Source organism: Phymastichus coffea, unplaced genomic scaffold (assembly GCF_024137745.1).
Source record: "Phymastichus coffea isolate CEN01 unplaced genomic scaffold, Cenicafe_Pcof_1.1 PCOF00036, whole genome shotgun sequence".
NCBI classification, from domain to species: Eukaryota; Metazoa; Arthropoda; class Insecta; order Hymenoptera; family Eulophidae; genus Phymastichus; species Phymastichus coffea.
The window spans coordinates 2,112,394-2,129,418 of NW_026706847.1; the positions used below are offsets into that span (position 1 = coordinate 2,112,394).

General features: G+C 42.1%; 1 protein-coding gene across 1 annotated transcript in view; it reads left to right on the forward strand.

The window, feature by feature from the left end:
- Positions 1 to 17,025, forward strand: part of LOC131663503 (pikachurin-like) — a 113,524-nt gene that overhangs the window by 40,653 nt on the left and 55,846 nt on the right. The window contains exons 4-5 of the mRNA XM_058933953.1: positions 3,832 to 4,184; positions 5,030 to 5,297. Of these exons, the coding sequence (XP_058789936.1) occupies positions 3,832 to 4,184; positions 5,030 to 5,297 (621 nt within the window). The remainder of the gene's footprint in view (positions 1 to 3,831; positions 4,185 to 5,029; positions 5,298 to 17,025) is intronic.

Sequence of the window (17,025 nt, forward strand, 5' to 3'; positions counted from 1 at the left end):
TACGCGTTTATAAACGTAGTAAAAGATCTTGCAGTCTGCTTTGTATCAATTCTGACGTTATTGTTGTGTAATGTAGAGCGATCAGTTGGTGTCAAATAAGTAATTTGAACCTAGATTCCAAACGAAGTTGCCAAGTTTAAACGAACTATTGAAAATGATCGATCTCGCTCGGATACCTCCTTCTTAGAGCTTCAATAAGAGTCTGTTACGCCGATCAATGCTCTTTCCTTTTAATAAACGAAGTTTCTTGGGGAACTTAATTGAAGCCTGCGAATCCGATAGCATCAGCCTGATGTTAGATTGATACAACTTTTCTCTTGGCTCGTCCACGCAAGCTACTTTCAACTTTATAATTCGCTCTGGAAGGATTTCATTATTAATGACGATTATCAACCGTTCGAGTGTGCTTCCATTAAAGGACCGTAAATTACCCAATATTTCCTGAATTACATTCGTCAAAGCAAATCGCCGGCGTGCGTACAATGCAGCAATCCTGCAAAAGTATATATCGTCGAAAAGAGCGGAGCCAGACGCGAGTTCAATTAAAAAAAAAGGGAGGGTGGAGGCGGTCCTCGTACGTGTATACGTAATGCCGCGCGTCTACAAAAGCAAAGCCACAAGCACTCTTTCAGCGGCGCTCGAGCCCTTAATTGCTCTCCACGCTTGCCCACGCTGCAGACCTCCCCCGAAAAAATAACTGATTTTTTTTTTTTTCGAAAGTGAAAAGGAGATGGAAAAAGCTTGGCCACACAGTAATTTTTCCGCGAAATTTCGCACTACGTTCCCTTTTCTAATTTTAGCGCGCATCGCGTCGTGGTAAATCCGAGCTCAGCGCGCCTACGGAATTTATCGCTCAAGTTTTCCTCCAGCCGACCTCCTACATACATTCTCAACTTTTCCCACTCTCTCTCTCTCTTATTTTTTCCACACGCTCCTTTGTAACGGATAATTATGTTTCTCCTCTTTCTAAAAGAATCGAACTTCTTTTCTCGAATTCGCAATGTCTACCGGAGAATTAATGTAGCGGACGTGTTCGTTTGCTGGCGCTGCTCTCGGAATCGTTAATTACTCGATTCATAGCCTAAATTCATTAGGTGTGGCTAGCGACTAACAAGGGCTGACCTAAGTCTGTTTCGAAGAATTCAATGGTGGAAAAGTCTGTTCTCTCTCTCTCTCTCTCTCTCTCTCTCTCTCTGGCGGCGAGCTTTCCGGATTCGGACTTTTCTTTGTCTTTGCTTGCATTTATAATTGGTTCGGCCAACAGTTCTCTCTCATGGATTATTATGCAGGAAGATGGTGGCGCGGCGCGAGTAATAAAGTTGGAAAATTGTCAGCTTCAACTAAGGCCGCTGCAGGTCCGTTTGTTGTCGCTGTTTATTATTTTCTCGTTATTGCTACGAAAAAAATTTACCGAGCTAGTTCGGAGAATGACAGTTCTTTTGTCTACTTCCGCGTGAAAGTGGCTTTGTTGGATTCTCCGTAAACGGATTTATTTATCAACTTTAAATGCAATTTCTGAAGCGAAACACCTTTGCGATATGAAATTTCGAGTTGAAATACGAAACCAGAAAAAGCTCCCGTAGCCACACCGTCAAACACATCGAGAACACTTCAGCGTGATATAGTAATAACTTTATAAACTTCGCATTGTTCATTTAGAAAATTCGATCACGCGTTCAAGAGCTTTTCAGTTAGCTCATAAAATCATTCAATTTTCAAAAAACAAAAAATAAGCCCAACCAGCTTATACTAAATCTCTTTCTACCGACCAAGAATATAATTAAAAATCAACTCGTGAAAGAGATCAATTTTCAAGTCCTTTTCCAATATTCGCGACCTACGCCAGAGGATTAAAAGATGCGCGCTTGCGTGAACGTGGAAAGAAAAAACACGCAATTTCGTCGGTCTCGCGCGTCCGATGCAATTTCACCGCGGCCTATTCACGCGCTTACACGTGCGTTTACAGATAGGGTCGAGATTATTCCGGCGTCGCGGTTTCTCTCGTGCCGCGTATATATTCGCTAGAATGAAAAAAAATGTCACTCCTCTCTCTCTCTCTCTCTCTCTCTCTCTCTCTCTCTCTTTCTGTCGCTGCGAGGGTTGGAAAATTTCCACGAGAGTTCGCGGATAATACGTCTGGAGATATGAAGGGCTTGTTGATTGCTTTTGGACGCGTGGAAAACGGATGGTTTCTTCGTGAAGCAACGAGACTCTCTTTGAATTAAAATCTTTCTTTATTTATACTGTTCTAAATCGATAAGCCATCTGATCGAATAGAAAATTATCGTTTAAAAACTGTGCAATAAGAAACATTCATTGACGGATCCCATTCTCCGTTTGCTCGGTAAAACGTTCTGCAATCTAGATTCGTGTTATTTTTAATTCGATTTACGATCATTTTTGTGTTGTAGATTATGGTGAATAACAAGAGGTGACTTGATAATAGTAATCGTAATCGGAGATCTTGACTTTCCAAGCAAGGTTGCGATTAATGATGCACGTGCCATTATTCGGCTTATTTCAACATTCAAGCCCTCCCTCCGGTCCCCAATATTTATAAATGCGAGAAAAGTCTTATCAACTGTACTCTTTTGTTTCAACATTCAATTATCGCTGTAGTTTATACGGAAAGCATCATTTGCTGCGATAAAAAGATTCAAAAGGCTGCTTTACAAAGTATTACGGATATTACAATAGTTTTTAACAATTCGTCAAACAAAGGCATTACGAATTTACACGCGAAAATGCTTTCAGCAAAATAACTATTTTCACCGTGGTATCGGTTGCAGTGGATGGCTGTATTTGTAAAATTCATTCAAATGTAAAATTCCGAAAATGCTTGTCAAAAATTAAACTGCGTATTCATCAAAAGCGCTGCAGTACTTGTCAACTGAGCGTAAGCCTTTACTTCGTCGCTTTTTAGAACTTACACTCTGAAGATAACTGAAATTATTCAGTAAACATGGCAATATAAATAATTATTCAAATTATTGCATAACTATACAAATTAATTCCAAACTCTTTGAATGAAAATGGGATTCTAGTATACTTGTGGTTAAAAATAAGCGAGAACGAGAAATCCGTGCGTTAAAATCCTATTTCTTTTATCTTTGCCGTCTGACTTTCAAAAATGCTGGAACCAAGTGCCTTTTGTGTCAGATAACCCGTGAATTCATCGCCACGACAACGACGAAGCTCCCGTGTCAATCGCATGCCCACGTAATATACAACCCAAGCAAAGCTCTCGAATAATCATTGAGTCACCTCTCGAGCGACAAAAGTTCTGGCTCTGGTAGTCGTGCTTTGCGACAAAGGGCCTGTTTTTCCTCTTCACTTTCATCCACGAACGCGATAGAGACAGAGAGAGATAGAGGGAGAGAGAGAGAGAGAGAGGCAAAAAATAGGAGGGAAAAAAGAAATTTCCAATGAGGGCGTCGAAAAAAAAATCATCTTCCATATCGTGGACGAGTCGTCGAGTGAGCTATCACAAAAGGGATCTGTCACTCATTGTGCGCGCGCCGAGTTTGCCGAGGCCAGCGTTCGGAGTGGCTCGCGCGTCACGCGCCGACAAAATGTTCCTCCCTCTACGGCGCCATGGCTTTTTGTTCGCGCGCGCGTATATTGAAAATCGGTTTCGCCGCAGCCTCGCTCATTGGCCGTGATTGCTGCGCCTTGACGCGTCCGAGCAATCGGGGCGAACGCCGATATTGCTCTCCAATCAACGAACGTCGAAATTAGCCGAGTCGACGTCTTCTATGAAGATCGCCTCGCGCGAGCAAAGACTTTGCCTCGATAACGATGTTCAAGCGTCGAAAATTTTTTAATTTTCAGAGCTGAACACGACGTCGGCATCGTCGAGCGAGAGCATGGGTCCGGCGGTGGAGGTGGTCATAAATAACGCAAGCGCGCGAATAACGCCGAAAGCCGAGCAGCAGCTGGACGTTGTCGACGAGGATGGCGATGACGGCAACGAGGACATACTCTACATGCGTGGCGCTTCCTTTACGATACACCTGGATACGCCCAGGAGCAATGCTACCGCAAACCAGTCGAGAATCGCCGACGAGAATGACGAGGTCAACGAGATACCCGACGACGACGACAACAACGCCGACAACGACGACGACGAGCTTGACGATGAATTTGATGACATTGATGATCCCAAGCCATCGTCTATGCCACAGGTATGTTGCTACATCACGTCTCGCTTGGGATTGTGGATTTTCATTTTTATCCGAGATTTTTTTTATATCTCATAGTAAAATTAGTTTTGGAAAGCTGAGAAAAGCTTGAAAAGTATGAAACTTAAGAAAGTTTTATTATAGAAACATATATTCACAACGTTCGAATCTTGATTTATTTATAAATGAAGCTCACACTGAAATCCGTATTAACGTAAGCGTCGCAGCTATACCTTTAAAAATACTGTACCTGCAGATATTTCCAATCATAAATCTAATTTGACTTCAACCAAATGAAATGTCTATATCAGCATCTTCATATTACCTAACTAGAGAAAATTCGAGTTAAAATAAGTGAATTAATATAAAAAAAGAAATACCGTCCAACTTGCGCAATCAAGGCAGCACTCTACTTGGAAATGTAGAAGACAATGAAAGTATACTACGTCCTCCTAAAACTAAAGCTTTTAAAACCGGATCAAGCTCCCAAGTAATTTTTGTTTTGTTCGAAACTCCATGTCGCACAACACATTTAGAACTGTAAATAGGATAAACTTTTGAATAGGATCAAAAACTTAAGAGTTTTCATTGACTATATGTGCCTACTTATTAATTTATTCAATTACCATATACTTACAAAAGAATTAAAAACTTTTATCCGACACAATGCCATTTATTGTTCATTATCAATGGCATCTTGGGCATGAAAATAATTAACGTAGACTTTGAGAAAGTTGAAGTAGATGAGTTGAAAATTTTCGGTTTTCTCTGAATTTACGGAAAATTTGTTAGTAATATAAGTATGCAAACCATATTCGGAAAAAATAAAATTGAGCGAATGTTGTCAGAACTCAAGCCCGGTTCAGCGTCAAGAGCAGCAGCCACCACGTCAGCAAGAATCGGTGATGTCAACGGAGCCGACGTCCAACCAAGAATCAAGCTGCAGTCTGGACTGTGGCGCAGGCAGCTGTTACGTAGATCAAGATCCGACGTCTCGAGACGATTCGAACGACGTGATCGTTGAGTCAAGACGGCGCAAGCGAAGAAGTAGCGGCAGCAGCGCGACTCAAAGGTGTCAGTGTCCCTTGGGTCGTGGAGGCGATCGATGCCAGCACGGTGAGTGACATTCATATCTTCCAAAGTCCGCCTCAAGCTGAAAGCCGTAATTTACCGCGTGTAAACATACGCTCTCTCTCTCTCTCTCTCTCTCTCGGCGAAGCAAATATGAGACCAGAGGCTTTATTACCAAGGCTCAACGAACTGCTTTTTAGAATATTGCCAGCTTCGCTTTTACGGCGAAGTTATTACGCGTGGTTTTAAATTTTCAGCTTGCCCGCGCTAAAAATGTTTTCGTGGAAGTGTGCGCGAATTCCGGTCGGCATTTCGTACGAGACGCAGTGCACGCTGCAAAAATGTAGTCGTTTGGAACTCCAATCGAATAAAAAGTAATGATCCGTTCCCGCGAAGAGAGGTAAAGGAGGGAATCCGTTCGGCAAACAAAGTGAAAAAGCGCCCCAACAACGTGTTACTTTGGTCCTCGCAGCCATTACCACTAATGGCATTACGCACTTTACTCCATCCCTCGGCACACACTCAAACCTTCCCGTCACAGGCACGCGAAAAAAACAACCAACCCCTCTCTCTCGAGGCAGTTTAACGACACGCACGCGTGTCTCCTCTCTGCTATCGGGACCATCTGTGGCACGCGCCACTGTCGTCGCGTCATAGTGTGTAGGAAGTCATAGAATCTTTCAGAGGCACATACCTACGCAGCTCGCTCTTCTATATCATTAACGTTATTACGCCAGTGGCGCGCCATCATGTGTCATTTGGATATTATTAGAGATGGACGTATAGCAAGAGTCTCTTTTTATTTTATTAATTATTCAACGTTTCCGTGACAGCTGACACGCGAAGGCTCGTTTCTGATGCTTGTCTAGCGAACAAATTAATGTTGTTTTCGTACCTTATTTTATCCCTTCTATCGGTGTACGAAATGAAAGTATATTATTGATTATTCGAACGTAATAGAAGTAGAATTTCAATCAGTACAGAATATCCCGAGCGGGACGTTTCAATGCGCGTAACTTAACAGCGCACTCGAAGTGACTGTATAAAACTTGGTAGACGCACGATGACGGTCGCAGCATCGGGACTGCGAAAAACACTTGACACTGAGACGAGTGGAGTAATTCACGGACGATTAAGAACGTCAACGCGTCGTTCGCAATTCGATGCGCGAAATCAGCAACGAAAACAAAAGCTCACAGAGAGATATCCTGCGCAAATTGATAGGCGAGCGCTGGCAATCGGATAAAGACGGGGAGCGAGGGGTCCAGCGTGGCGCTGCGGCGTGAACGCTTTTGCCTTGTGTCGAAGCTACTATCGGCGAACCGTCTAATGAGGCGATCCCGCGCCACGTTCGCCGTGGGCCACGACAGTCGGGCTCTTTGGAATAAGCGGAACTGTGGTGGATTATATCGACGAAACCATGAATCAACAAAAGGGGCTCGGCTGCAATGGATGCACCAGTTGTGTCTCCGCCTCGCATTGTATCGATTCCAGCATGGCTTCCATGGCGCAACAATTCAGCTTTCACGCCCGACTTAGCCCCTCTCCCCACCTGTGCCGCGCTGCGGATCTGGATTAGTCGTTCGTACGGCTTGCGCGCGCCTCTTTCGCCGCCGATGCCATTATGCAGGTTATTAATCGACATTTTCAATCATTGTTTCGCCTCTTTGGCGAAATGAGAATTCTTGTGTCATTTCGCCCGATTCGTACAATTGGACGCTGAAACTTTGTGTTTTTACACTTACAAACGGAATCCAATGTTTGAGTGAATGTTTAGAAAAATCAATAAAAGCTTTTTCCGTCAGTGTAAATACACTTTTTTAATACACACACACACACACACACATACACACACATATACTCGTATATTTCGATTGGATGTACGCGAACAGGCGATACTTTGAGTGGTATTCGTGAAAAAGGTGCGGTAGCATGTATTGGAACAATCAACTTAATTAATCTAATGGAAGCATATATATGAACTTTAGAAAGACTATTGCATGTGTGCGCGTATGAACTCATATTCGTAGATAAGCAAATCGTCATACGTGTCAAACTCAATAACCGCGTTAACGCTGGAAATTTCGAAAAGCCTCGGATTATAATATCATTAGAGAAGGCTAAAATAATGCCCGTGGCTTTCTGCCTCACTGGGTGTCGCTGCTAATTTGATTATTTCACAAAGTGTTCGTTACTCCGTCTACTCTCGCTCGCGTGTTCAAAGCTTTCAGAAACGTAACTACTTTGACGAGGGGTAAAAAGTGATCTATTTACAAGTACGACGTTTTGGATCAGCGTTGACGAAGAAAAAGAAACGGACGAAGGTATTAAGCTGAGATCCGCATTATGCATCTCCTGTTACGAAAACATTCGAGAGATAGAGCCATCGTGCACATAAATGCTTGTCGATCCGTCAGAGGGTCTATTTGAACGAGGCCCGTGGAAAATCGCAGCTCTCAGCCGTCGCTTCATAAGCCATCTCTCCGTCTCTCGGCGGCAGCGCTTTGATTCTTGGCAAACAATCGCGACACATCAAACACGCAAAACTTTCACTTGCTAGCGTCAATTGCTTTTACTCTCAGGAGAGAGCAAATTCAATTCTCCTTCTCGCGCGGACAGGTGCAATTTTTCGGTCGACAGTGTGCGAAGCGCCTGGCCGTGTAATCCGACTTTTACTTTTGCGCAGGTAAGTGGGCCAGAGAAAACTCGCATCAAAGAACGCGCGAGCAGGCGGGCTCCCGGAAATCCTCCCTTTCCACTTGGCCTCGAAAAGTTCAAACGTCATTCGTCTTCGTTTCTTCTCTTGCCATGGCCTTTGTCTCGTCGTGACTTATAAATGCGAGTAGTTTGCCACCCGCGCGCTACAAAATTGCAAGGCCGGCTTCCCTCCCTCGCCTCCTTTGGAAGGATGCTTTTTCAGATATTGATACTGAGCTGAGCGTCTCGAAATTGCTTAGTCGTTGTTAGCTTCGGCACTTTAATGCCACTCCCCAAAGATTCTATTTTCCTTTCTCGAGACCTTCCGCTTTGATGAATTCTGCGGGCAAAGTTATTCTCATCTCGCCTACAAATGAAAACCAAAATGTTTATCGTTTATTCGTGTCTCCATTTTGTAAAAACTCAACAATTATGATTTCAGCACAGCAGAGTATTTTTAATTAATTTAATCAAGGATGTTAATCTAACGAACGCTAGCTGGAAACTTCAATCCAAGGACTGAATTGCAAAATTAAAAGTTAACATTTGCTAAACTAAACTCCAACTCTAAAGAGATGTCCTTTGCTTTGTACGCTTGGCCTTTTTAGACGTTCTCTCGAGAAAGCTCTCGGAACAATGTCTTCTCTCTTTTCTTTTCTTTTAGTACGCAGTAAAGTAGTTTCAAAGAAAAAAAAGAGGCAGAGAATATAACGTAAAATACACGAAAGTTCATCCCGCAGTTTTTCAAAAAGCGAGTGTAAGGTTAAAATTAAAAAAAAATATCGCTCGAGGGCTATTTGACAAATCGATACCCGTCAGGTACACATTCGCGATGACAGAGTGCAGAAAACTGTCGGCGCGCATACGCGCGTCGCTCGCAATTCCTACTTATCTCCGCTTATCTTCGCTCTTAACAGACTCTTCAGTTTCGCCTCTCCTTTACGAATGGTCTCTCTCTCTCTCTCTCTCTCTCTCTCTGGTATTCTCGTGCTTTTTGACTTTCTCTATTGGTCTTTGCCCCATTTCTCCTTGGCGCCGCCTCTCTTTCTTTTCTCTCTTTCACTCCGGGCCGAGAGTGGATAGACGACGACGACGAGCTTGGCGCAAAAGTTCCCGAACGAGTTTCGCAAGTGTCCCTCCCGATTAGGCGACGCTGGCCGGGCGTCCGTTCGTTCTCTTGCGTTGAGCCCACGATTCTTGAAGCGAAAGCGTCCGCGCAGACGGCCAAGTTTTTCGGCGCTCCGGGCATCGCAACTTCTCATTCCCCTCCTACTCACTCTGACGCGCGCGATCAACGCAGCACTCCGTCTTCACGAAAATTGAAATCGCCGCGTCAAGCCTCTACAGATTAACGACTTCTCTTTTGATTAGTCGTTTGATCGTACTTCCGCTTGGGAGCTTGGGGAGAGTCTTGCCCTCGTTCGTTTTTCTTTTTCATCTCTTTCCTCCTCTTCGTCGACTTCTAGTTTTTTTTTCTTCGCCGAAGTCTGAGAGATTTCGAGAGGGAAAGTGATTGGACTGATCCGCGACGAGATGGTGCCGTTAATGCGATTGCTATTGGAATGGATTATTCGTAACTCGAGGCCTAAAGCCACTATATTTCATACAATGTTATGTTTGTATTTACTAACTTGGGAATTGAAATCAATGTTGAAAGCCTTGAGTCACCGATTCAAGTCTCCGAAATTGGTTGAAGACAAAAATCAAGCGATAAGCGAATAACAGCAAAGATCGATATAAAACAGGACAATCCACTCAGTACCGAGTCAAGCCAGAAATGCAGTTTAGCAACGAGTTCTCTCTGGCATAAGAGTAGAACACCGAAGTCACAGAGACACGGAGTTTGGAAGAGGGACGGCAGGAGCTTTGGGTTCGCTAGCAAAAACCAAAGGAGCAGGAACTTGCCGCCGGGGGTTGTTGTACGAGAGAGAGAGAGAGAGAGAGAGAGAGAGAACTCGCGTTTCCTTACTGCCAAGCTTGGGTAATTGGACTTGATACTACTCCTCCTCTTCCTCCTTTTTTTATCAAAAGAACTTGTACGACGTAAATGGTTTATTTTTGATGACGAGGGCACGCGGGGACGACTGTCGACAGAGAGAAAAAGGAAAGTTTTTTAATTTCACGCGCGTACTTTTTACATGTCGGACTTGACGGGATGGAGAATAAGACAGCTCCTGGCGTATTTTGCAGAGCACGGGGGGAAATGGAGAGGCAAATGATTTGTAAAAAAATGTGCACAGAGATTTAGGGATAGCTTTTGAGCTGTCATAGACAGGCTGGGATTAACAAATCTACTAATCTGCAGCCAACGGGTATTATCAATTTCGCCTGACGAAGAAAATGTATTTTCTGATTTATGAAATCTCATGTCGATATTGTAAAGCGGCGTAACGAGACGTTCATTAAATGATAACATATCGAGATTATATTTGGCCTCGCGCGATCATTGGCTAGATTCGAGAACCAAGAGTAACTCGATAACGTTGACGATGGTCTTATAAACAATACCTATAATTGCCAGAGTCTACATCGAAGGGCGTTAATTCAATAAGCCCAGATATTATCCGGGCGAAATCGGAAATTCTCACGGATATAATCAAACCAATCGAACGTTCGATCGTAGAATCCGAGCGTGTACAGCCGCGTTAGCGCAGAGACAACGGCGATCTACGTCGCAGAAAGGCAACTGCCGGCGAAGCGAGTTTCCACCGGCCGCAACAGCGCAAGCGAACAAGAGAGTCGCCGCGATCATTCAGAAATGCTTGCGCGCGTGTGCGTGACAAAACAGCACACCGGCCAAGAAAGGAGCAGAGAGAACAGCCGATTAAACTGGTCCGGAGAGAAGAGCTGGCCCGAGGCCAAAACGCCAGGCCGCACGCTAGATTAAGCGCATCGCACATACGCATATGAGAGAAGCTTTACTAAAAACCTCGCCCTATTCTCTCTCTCTGTTTGTCCATAAATTACTCGCGCACACACCCTCTCCTTCTTCTTTACTTCTACGCCTTTATAATTGGGCATTTATTTGAGTTATCGTCCCAGCTATTCTGGCTCAATTAGATCTATTGTTTGCCGAGGAAATTGTTTTGAAGAGAGTATACAGGCTTTTTTTTGTTTTGAGCGCGGTGATTGATGTACATAGTGAAACTTTACTTTCTCGTGCTATTTTTTACTGTTTCGTTCGGGCTTAATTGAATGAAACGTATGGATGAGTTTTTGTTTGAATTTATGGCTTTCTCGGCAAAAATCTGACTCGGACATAGCTATCGGATATTTTATTAATAAATGGCGCTTACAACGTATGATTTAATTTTCTTAATGGCAAGTAATGAATTTTAATTACTCATCGACACCAGCAACCATCGATCAATCTTATTCTAGCTAGCTTAAACGAGCTAATCTATTCAGTGCTTTCAAAGCTTTACTGCGTATACGCACGAATGCAATCAATCAAAACGCGAGCTTAACTTAAAAGATTCATTCTAGATATAAAAACCCCTGATGGTTTAGCGGCTTGCGAGCAATGCACTCGTGAATTCTGCATCGATGTCAGCGCACTGAAAATATTACGTGCGAACATTACTATTAAGTAATGCACCGCTGAAAGCATTAATATGCAACTAGCATCAATATTATAATATACCGATGATTCTAGAGGCTGCGTTACAAATTTCTTTATTCATATAGCAGCCCTCAAATATCCCTTGCGAACAACAATTGCAGAACTATGGCGCGAGAGCCTCGATTACGTAACTAAACAAAGCGATACCAATGTCAATTCAATAACGACAAGGATGAAAAAAACTGTGTAAGAATTCTCACGAGAGTTCCATAGGATCGTATTAATGCTTAAATAGTTTTAATATTTGCATTAAATACATTCGCAATATATCGATAAACAATTGTCAGAGCATCAGCTTTGAAAAAGCAATGAATTCATTGTTGTATTTATAGATTTTCTTTAGTGTACGATCTGTTGATTCACATACACAACAACTTTCATATAATTATGTGTGCTAGCGCTGTCCATAACTAGTGAGTTAGTTTTAAATTAGATGTTACGCAATCGATCGACATTTCCATCGATTAATAGTTTATTTATTTCCCCAGTGTATACTAGGCACCGTGTACATTTCTTATTACGATTATCTAACATTTAAAGTAATTATTTACAGTAATGCTTGTGATGAGGTGAGTTATGTACATATTTTTAGATATTGTAAAAAAATTAACATCGGCTTAATTTCAGATTACAAAAAGTGAAGTACCTTTCAATTTTATGTTTGCTTCCATGCAAGATATCTTAGCAATTCACTTGCTGTTCACTAATTATAAGTTTAAAAGAAGAGATACAAAAATTACTCCATGAGTGTGATCTATTCAATAACTTTCATGATGATGTTCTTCCTGAGAACAAAATATATGTCGTTTAAGCAAATGACTGTACAACGATCATGATACAAAGATAAAAACATTCTTAAAATAAACCTAACGCGGCTTTATTGCATTATTGCAGTAGGTAAATATAATGACTCGTATAATTGCAAGTCAAATAAATTATAGTGTAATGAAGAAATTCCGTTACACGTAATTTATAATTTTAATAAAAGGATAAACTTCACTTAAATTAACATTAATTCGTATATATTTGAAGTCTATTTTAATTATGAAAGTAAAACTTGTAACATTGAGGTAGGAACGAATTATGAAAGTAGATCGTAGCAAATTACTTATAATTTAATATCACCCAGATGACATGAACTTTGAGAAAACACAGTTAATAAAATGATAAGAAGTAATTGTAGAGATTTTGATAAACATTATTAAAAAATTCTCGAAATATCCAAGAAAAATATTTTAGCTTTTACTTTTATTTAGTATTTAGGCCATGTGATTTTATCAATAAATGTGTGTGTGTGTACGTATATGTCTATACGTAACATGAACATCACACGTATTGCATTGTTTTTTCGCAGAATATTTTGGCATCTTTTATTGGGAATAAAAAATAATTTTTTTTCATGAAAATTCCGTTGTTATATTTACATTCAAAAAACACGATAGCCCATCCAACTATATCAACATTCGTATGACTCACGAGTACATAAGCAGCGGACTTCCCGTCGTCGCAAAGGTTTGCCGCTCTGTTTGCAAAATAAATATCCTCGTGATCAGCTGCTTATAATGCAAAGCTCTGGAATATCCAATAGTGAATAAACGCATGAAACGCGTGCGTCAGCGTGTTGGCGCGAGCATCGATGCTCCTTGCAAAATAGCTTGGAGATAGAAACAAGAAGCGGGAAGATTAAAGTTTTCCGACTGAAGCCCTCTCAATGGCGCTTACAATAGTACGCAATGACGAGGCCGGCGACAAGTGCGTCTGCGTCTGTATCTGTCGGCATTGTCAACCCCCCGGCGACGCGCATGAGTTTGTCTCAATGACGCGACGCTCTTGTCAATTACTTTTTCTTACTCTCTCTCTCTCTCTCTCTCGCTCTTGCCTTTCTCTTTCAAGCCTCGTTCACGACTCCTTACGTAAGAACCACTCGACCGCTCTTCAATTTTCCTCCAATTCCTTTCCCGCTTTCAATCTGGACTCGCATTTTTCTGCGTCATCCGTTTCCTTCATCAGGCCTTTAATATCCGTGAAAGAGAGAGAGAGAGAGAGAGAGGGAGAGAGAAAACGAGACATTGTACTTATGCGCCGGATCTCCAATAAACAGACAAATCTTTTGATTTCATTCGGATTTAGTTCCCAACATTTCAGTATTATTGGCCTCCGCGTTTCTCCGTTGAATAGGGCAAGCTTTGATTTTTCGATGCTATACGGTACGTTCCTTCATGCAGAGAGTAAATAGGATCGAACGTCGCTGGAATTTTCCCAGAGAAGGTAATTTTTACGAGAATGTAACTTTTACAGAGACAAAGGGAATCGATTTGATTGGAAATTTTATTATCTCGAAAAAACTATTTTCGCTGAAGAAACTTGTTTTTAAGAAATAAAATCCTTACCGAGGTACAATCGCGATAATGACATAACGCTTGAATTATTCGCACGACTTGTCCCATAGGAAACCGCGTGTAATCTGCTAAAAATATCATCGGTTATATACTGCTTATTGTTATCTAAGACATTTACATGATTTAAAGGCACTTTGGTTCGTTCATTCATCAATGTAACGAGATAGATAAGATCACTCAGTTCTAAAAAGAGAAAGATCGTATTTCCAGCCGCAAACGAGATGCATTATCGAAAAAGTCGTAAAGGAGAACACGTGTCTAACGTGTCCAGAAAGTCCAAGACCTTAACTCCCTTTTTCATCTGCTCGCGTGCGCGTGCGGTGTCCCGCGCGTATATATCACCAGCACACTATCTCTCGCGCTGTGCGTTCGTCGTCGATGAGTTCTCTCTTATCAATTTCAATGGCTCCCACTCTCCTCTGGCAATTCCAGCGCTTCCTGCGGTCCTTGCGTCGGCAACAGCGATTGATCGGGAATTCATTGCCGGGCCCCGGAAGTGCGTTTAGTTGGGGTGGCGCTATTTTCAGCAAACGAGATTGCGGGATTTTGGAAATATCTTTTCCTCGGCCGTGTTGATTCTGCACCAAGCGTGCGAAACCTGAAGGAAGCCGTTTTCCATTTGGATGCGAAAGAATAGCTTCGAGAGGAAATGCCAAAAAAAGAAAAGGAAATAAAGCTCGTTGGCGCATTTTAAAGCAGGCATTTACTTATGCCGTAAAAATACGTAGATTCGGTGAACTAAAAAAAAAAGAAAGAAAGTTTTCATCTGCTTACTTTGAAGCGAAGTTGAGCGAGAAAAAGGAAATTTCAGCGCGGACTTCCGGTCTGTCGAGAGAAAAGTGAAGGTTTACCTTTGAGAAAAAATCAGAGCTTTTTTAACTAGCCTCCGCTATTTGTTGTAATAGTTGGACTTTTTCTGAATAGTCAACCTGTAACGGTTTCAACGATTTCCTTGAGAATAACTTTTATAGCTTGATCACGAAATGGAACTGTACTTCTTCGAAAGCTCGTATCTATAATGGGCTTCCCTCTTGCTTAGCTTAAAAATAATTAATCGTTATTAGCACATTTCAGAGGAACTTTTTGATCGATACCAATGACATTCGTACTTCTCATATTGTAAATTAAATACTTACTACATAAGCTACAATATACGTGTGTAGTAATAAGGTAAGGTAATTGGAACAGCATTTGCCATTAGGCAAAATTTTAACCCTCATAAATGGCCTAAAACTGCTACTAACAGGCACTCGTACATATACGCGTAGTGGAGCGAGACTCGACGGTCCGTAACCATTTTAGTCGCAATAAATTGTACAAAGTCTTTTAACGAGGAGGGCTGCCTGGCGTGCGCTTTGCAATAAGAAGCCTCGCTACGCAGGCAGAGTCGTTAGACCGCTTGATAATTAAACTGCAGAGTCGCTCTGTCTCGTCGTTGTCGCTTTTTTTTTCTTTTAACTTTCTTTTTTTTTCTCCTCGCGCCAATGCAACGAAAAGAAAAAAAAAGTCGATGCCTTTAAAAAAGTTATGTACCGTGATGTTTGATCCGCTCTCTTTCCAGTCGTGGAGTTCTCGTCTGCAGCTTGATGAATTTTAATGCTGCTACCCACGGTAGTTATACATTCTTCTTCTTCTTCTTCTAGTAAAGAAAAGAGGCTTTTCTGGCAATGTTGTATTTTTTTTTATCTTCGGCGAGCTTCGCGGCTGAACAATTTTTCTGTATAGAACCTCATTGAAGACTTATCGAATTGGATTTTTCAATTCAACAAACAATCGATGCAAAAGTCCTTCGACTTTTTCGAATGGCGAACGAGCGTCCGTGCACGTGGAAAATCAATTTGCTCGAGCCCCAAAGCGAAAAAAATTACCTGGCATTCGTCAGCCGACATCACGTAGAATCTCCTTGGAGCGGCGTAGATGTTATCCCAAAAGATAAAAAGGCTCTTTCATATTCATCAATGTTTCGTGGTTTTTTTCGTCCATCAGCAATAGCTTTGCGTCGAATGAGCTTCGTGCGACATCCGCATACGCGGGGGATTCGGTTATCTGCGCGAACGCAATTCGTTCTCCAATTTCATGACCAGATTTATCTCGACTGTACAATTCATCGCGAGAGAGAGAGAGAGAGAGAGAGAGAGAGAGCTTCCACCACTTTCCCTGAACCGGAGCCGTTCAATAACATTCAACAAATCGCTTTATTGATTCACGGCTCAACTGCCGACTTTCTAGCGTGTTTGCCCCTGGTTAACTTTGCCCTAATGCGTGGATTAAATGCAGTAGTGATGCGCTGTATAATGCTTCGCTGGACTTTTCGCTCTCTACCCCACGAATTTGCTGCTTTACAGGCCATCTAGTTCGCAACAACCGTGAAGGATTTTCCAGTAATCGATATAGCTCTCATTGTCATCGGATACTCGTATAAAATTTTCAACGAGACTTTTCACAGCTTGAGGTTTATAAAAAATTTGTGTATAGTACTTGATAAATCAAAATAATGCAGTAGACTCTGTGTCTGTGTGGAAATTCGCTTAAAAAATAAGCAATCGACCAAGCACTTAATTAGTCGGATGCTTCCCTTAACCGCGTCAACACAGATAATTCATAAAAGAGTGGCAATAATCGTCTAGCCAGCGTCGAATATAAATATTTATCTTCATATTGTACACCGCAACCGAACAGTGCTCCAAATCTTTTGCCGCACAATTAAAAACCGTGATGAAAGTCAACGTAGCAGCAAAAACGCAGTGAACAGCAGCGGTACCCGCCTGAAAAAAAAGGAAAAGAAGAGCAAGCGAACAGCGGCTGTACTTTTCAAAGTCGTGGTGCTTCGTTAGAATAGCACGATTTTTTTGCGACCCCAAGATGGAAGAGGAAACAAACGGCAAAACAAGTTGAAAACTCGACTGTACGTTATGAGGTCGCGGTACTTTTGTAGAGTACAAGGGCGAACCTCCAAGATGCTTTGTCAACGGGTCCGATTATTTCTCGGGTCATTATTATCACGCGAGGGAGCGCGAATGACTCCCTTTTCACGCGACAACGGCGACGTCAAATG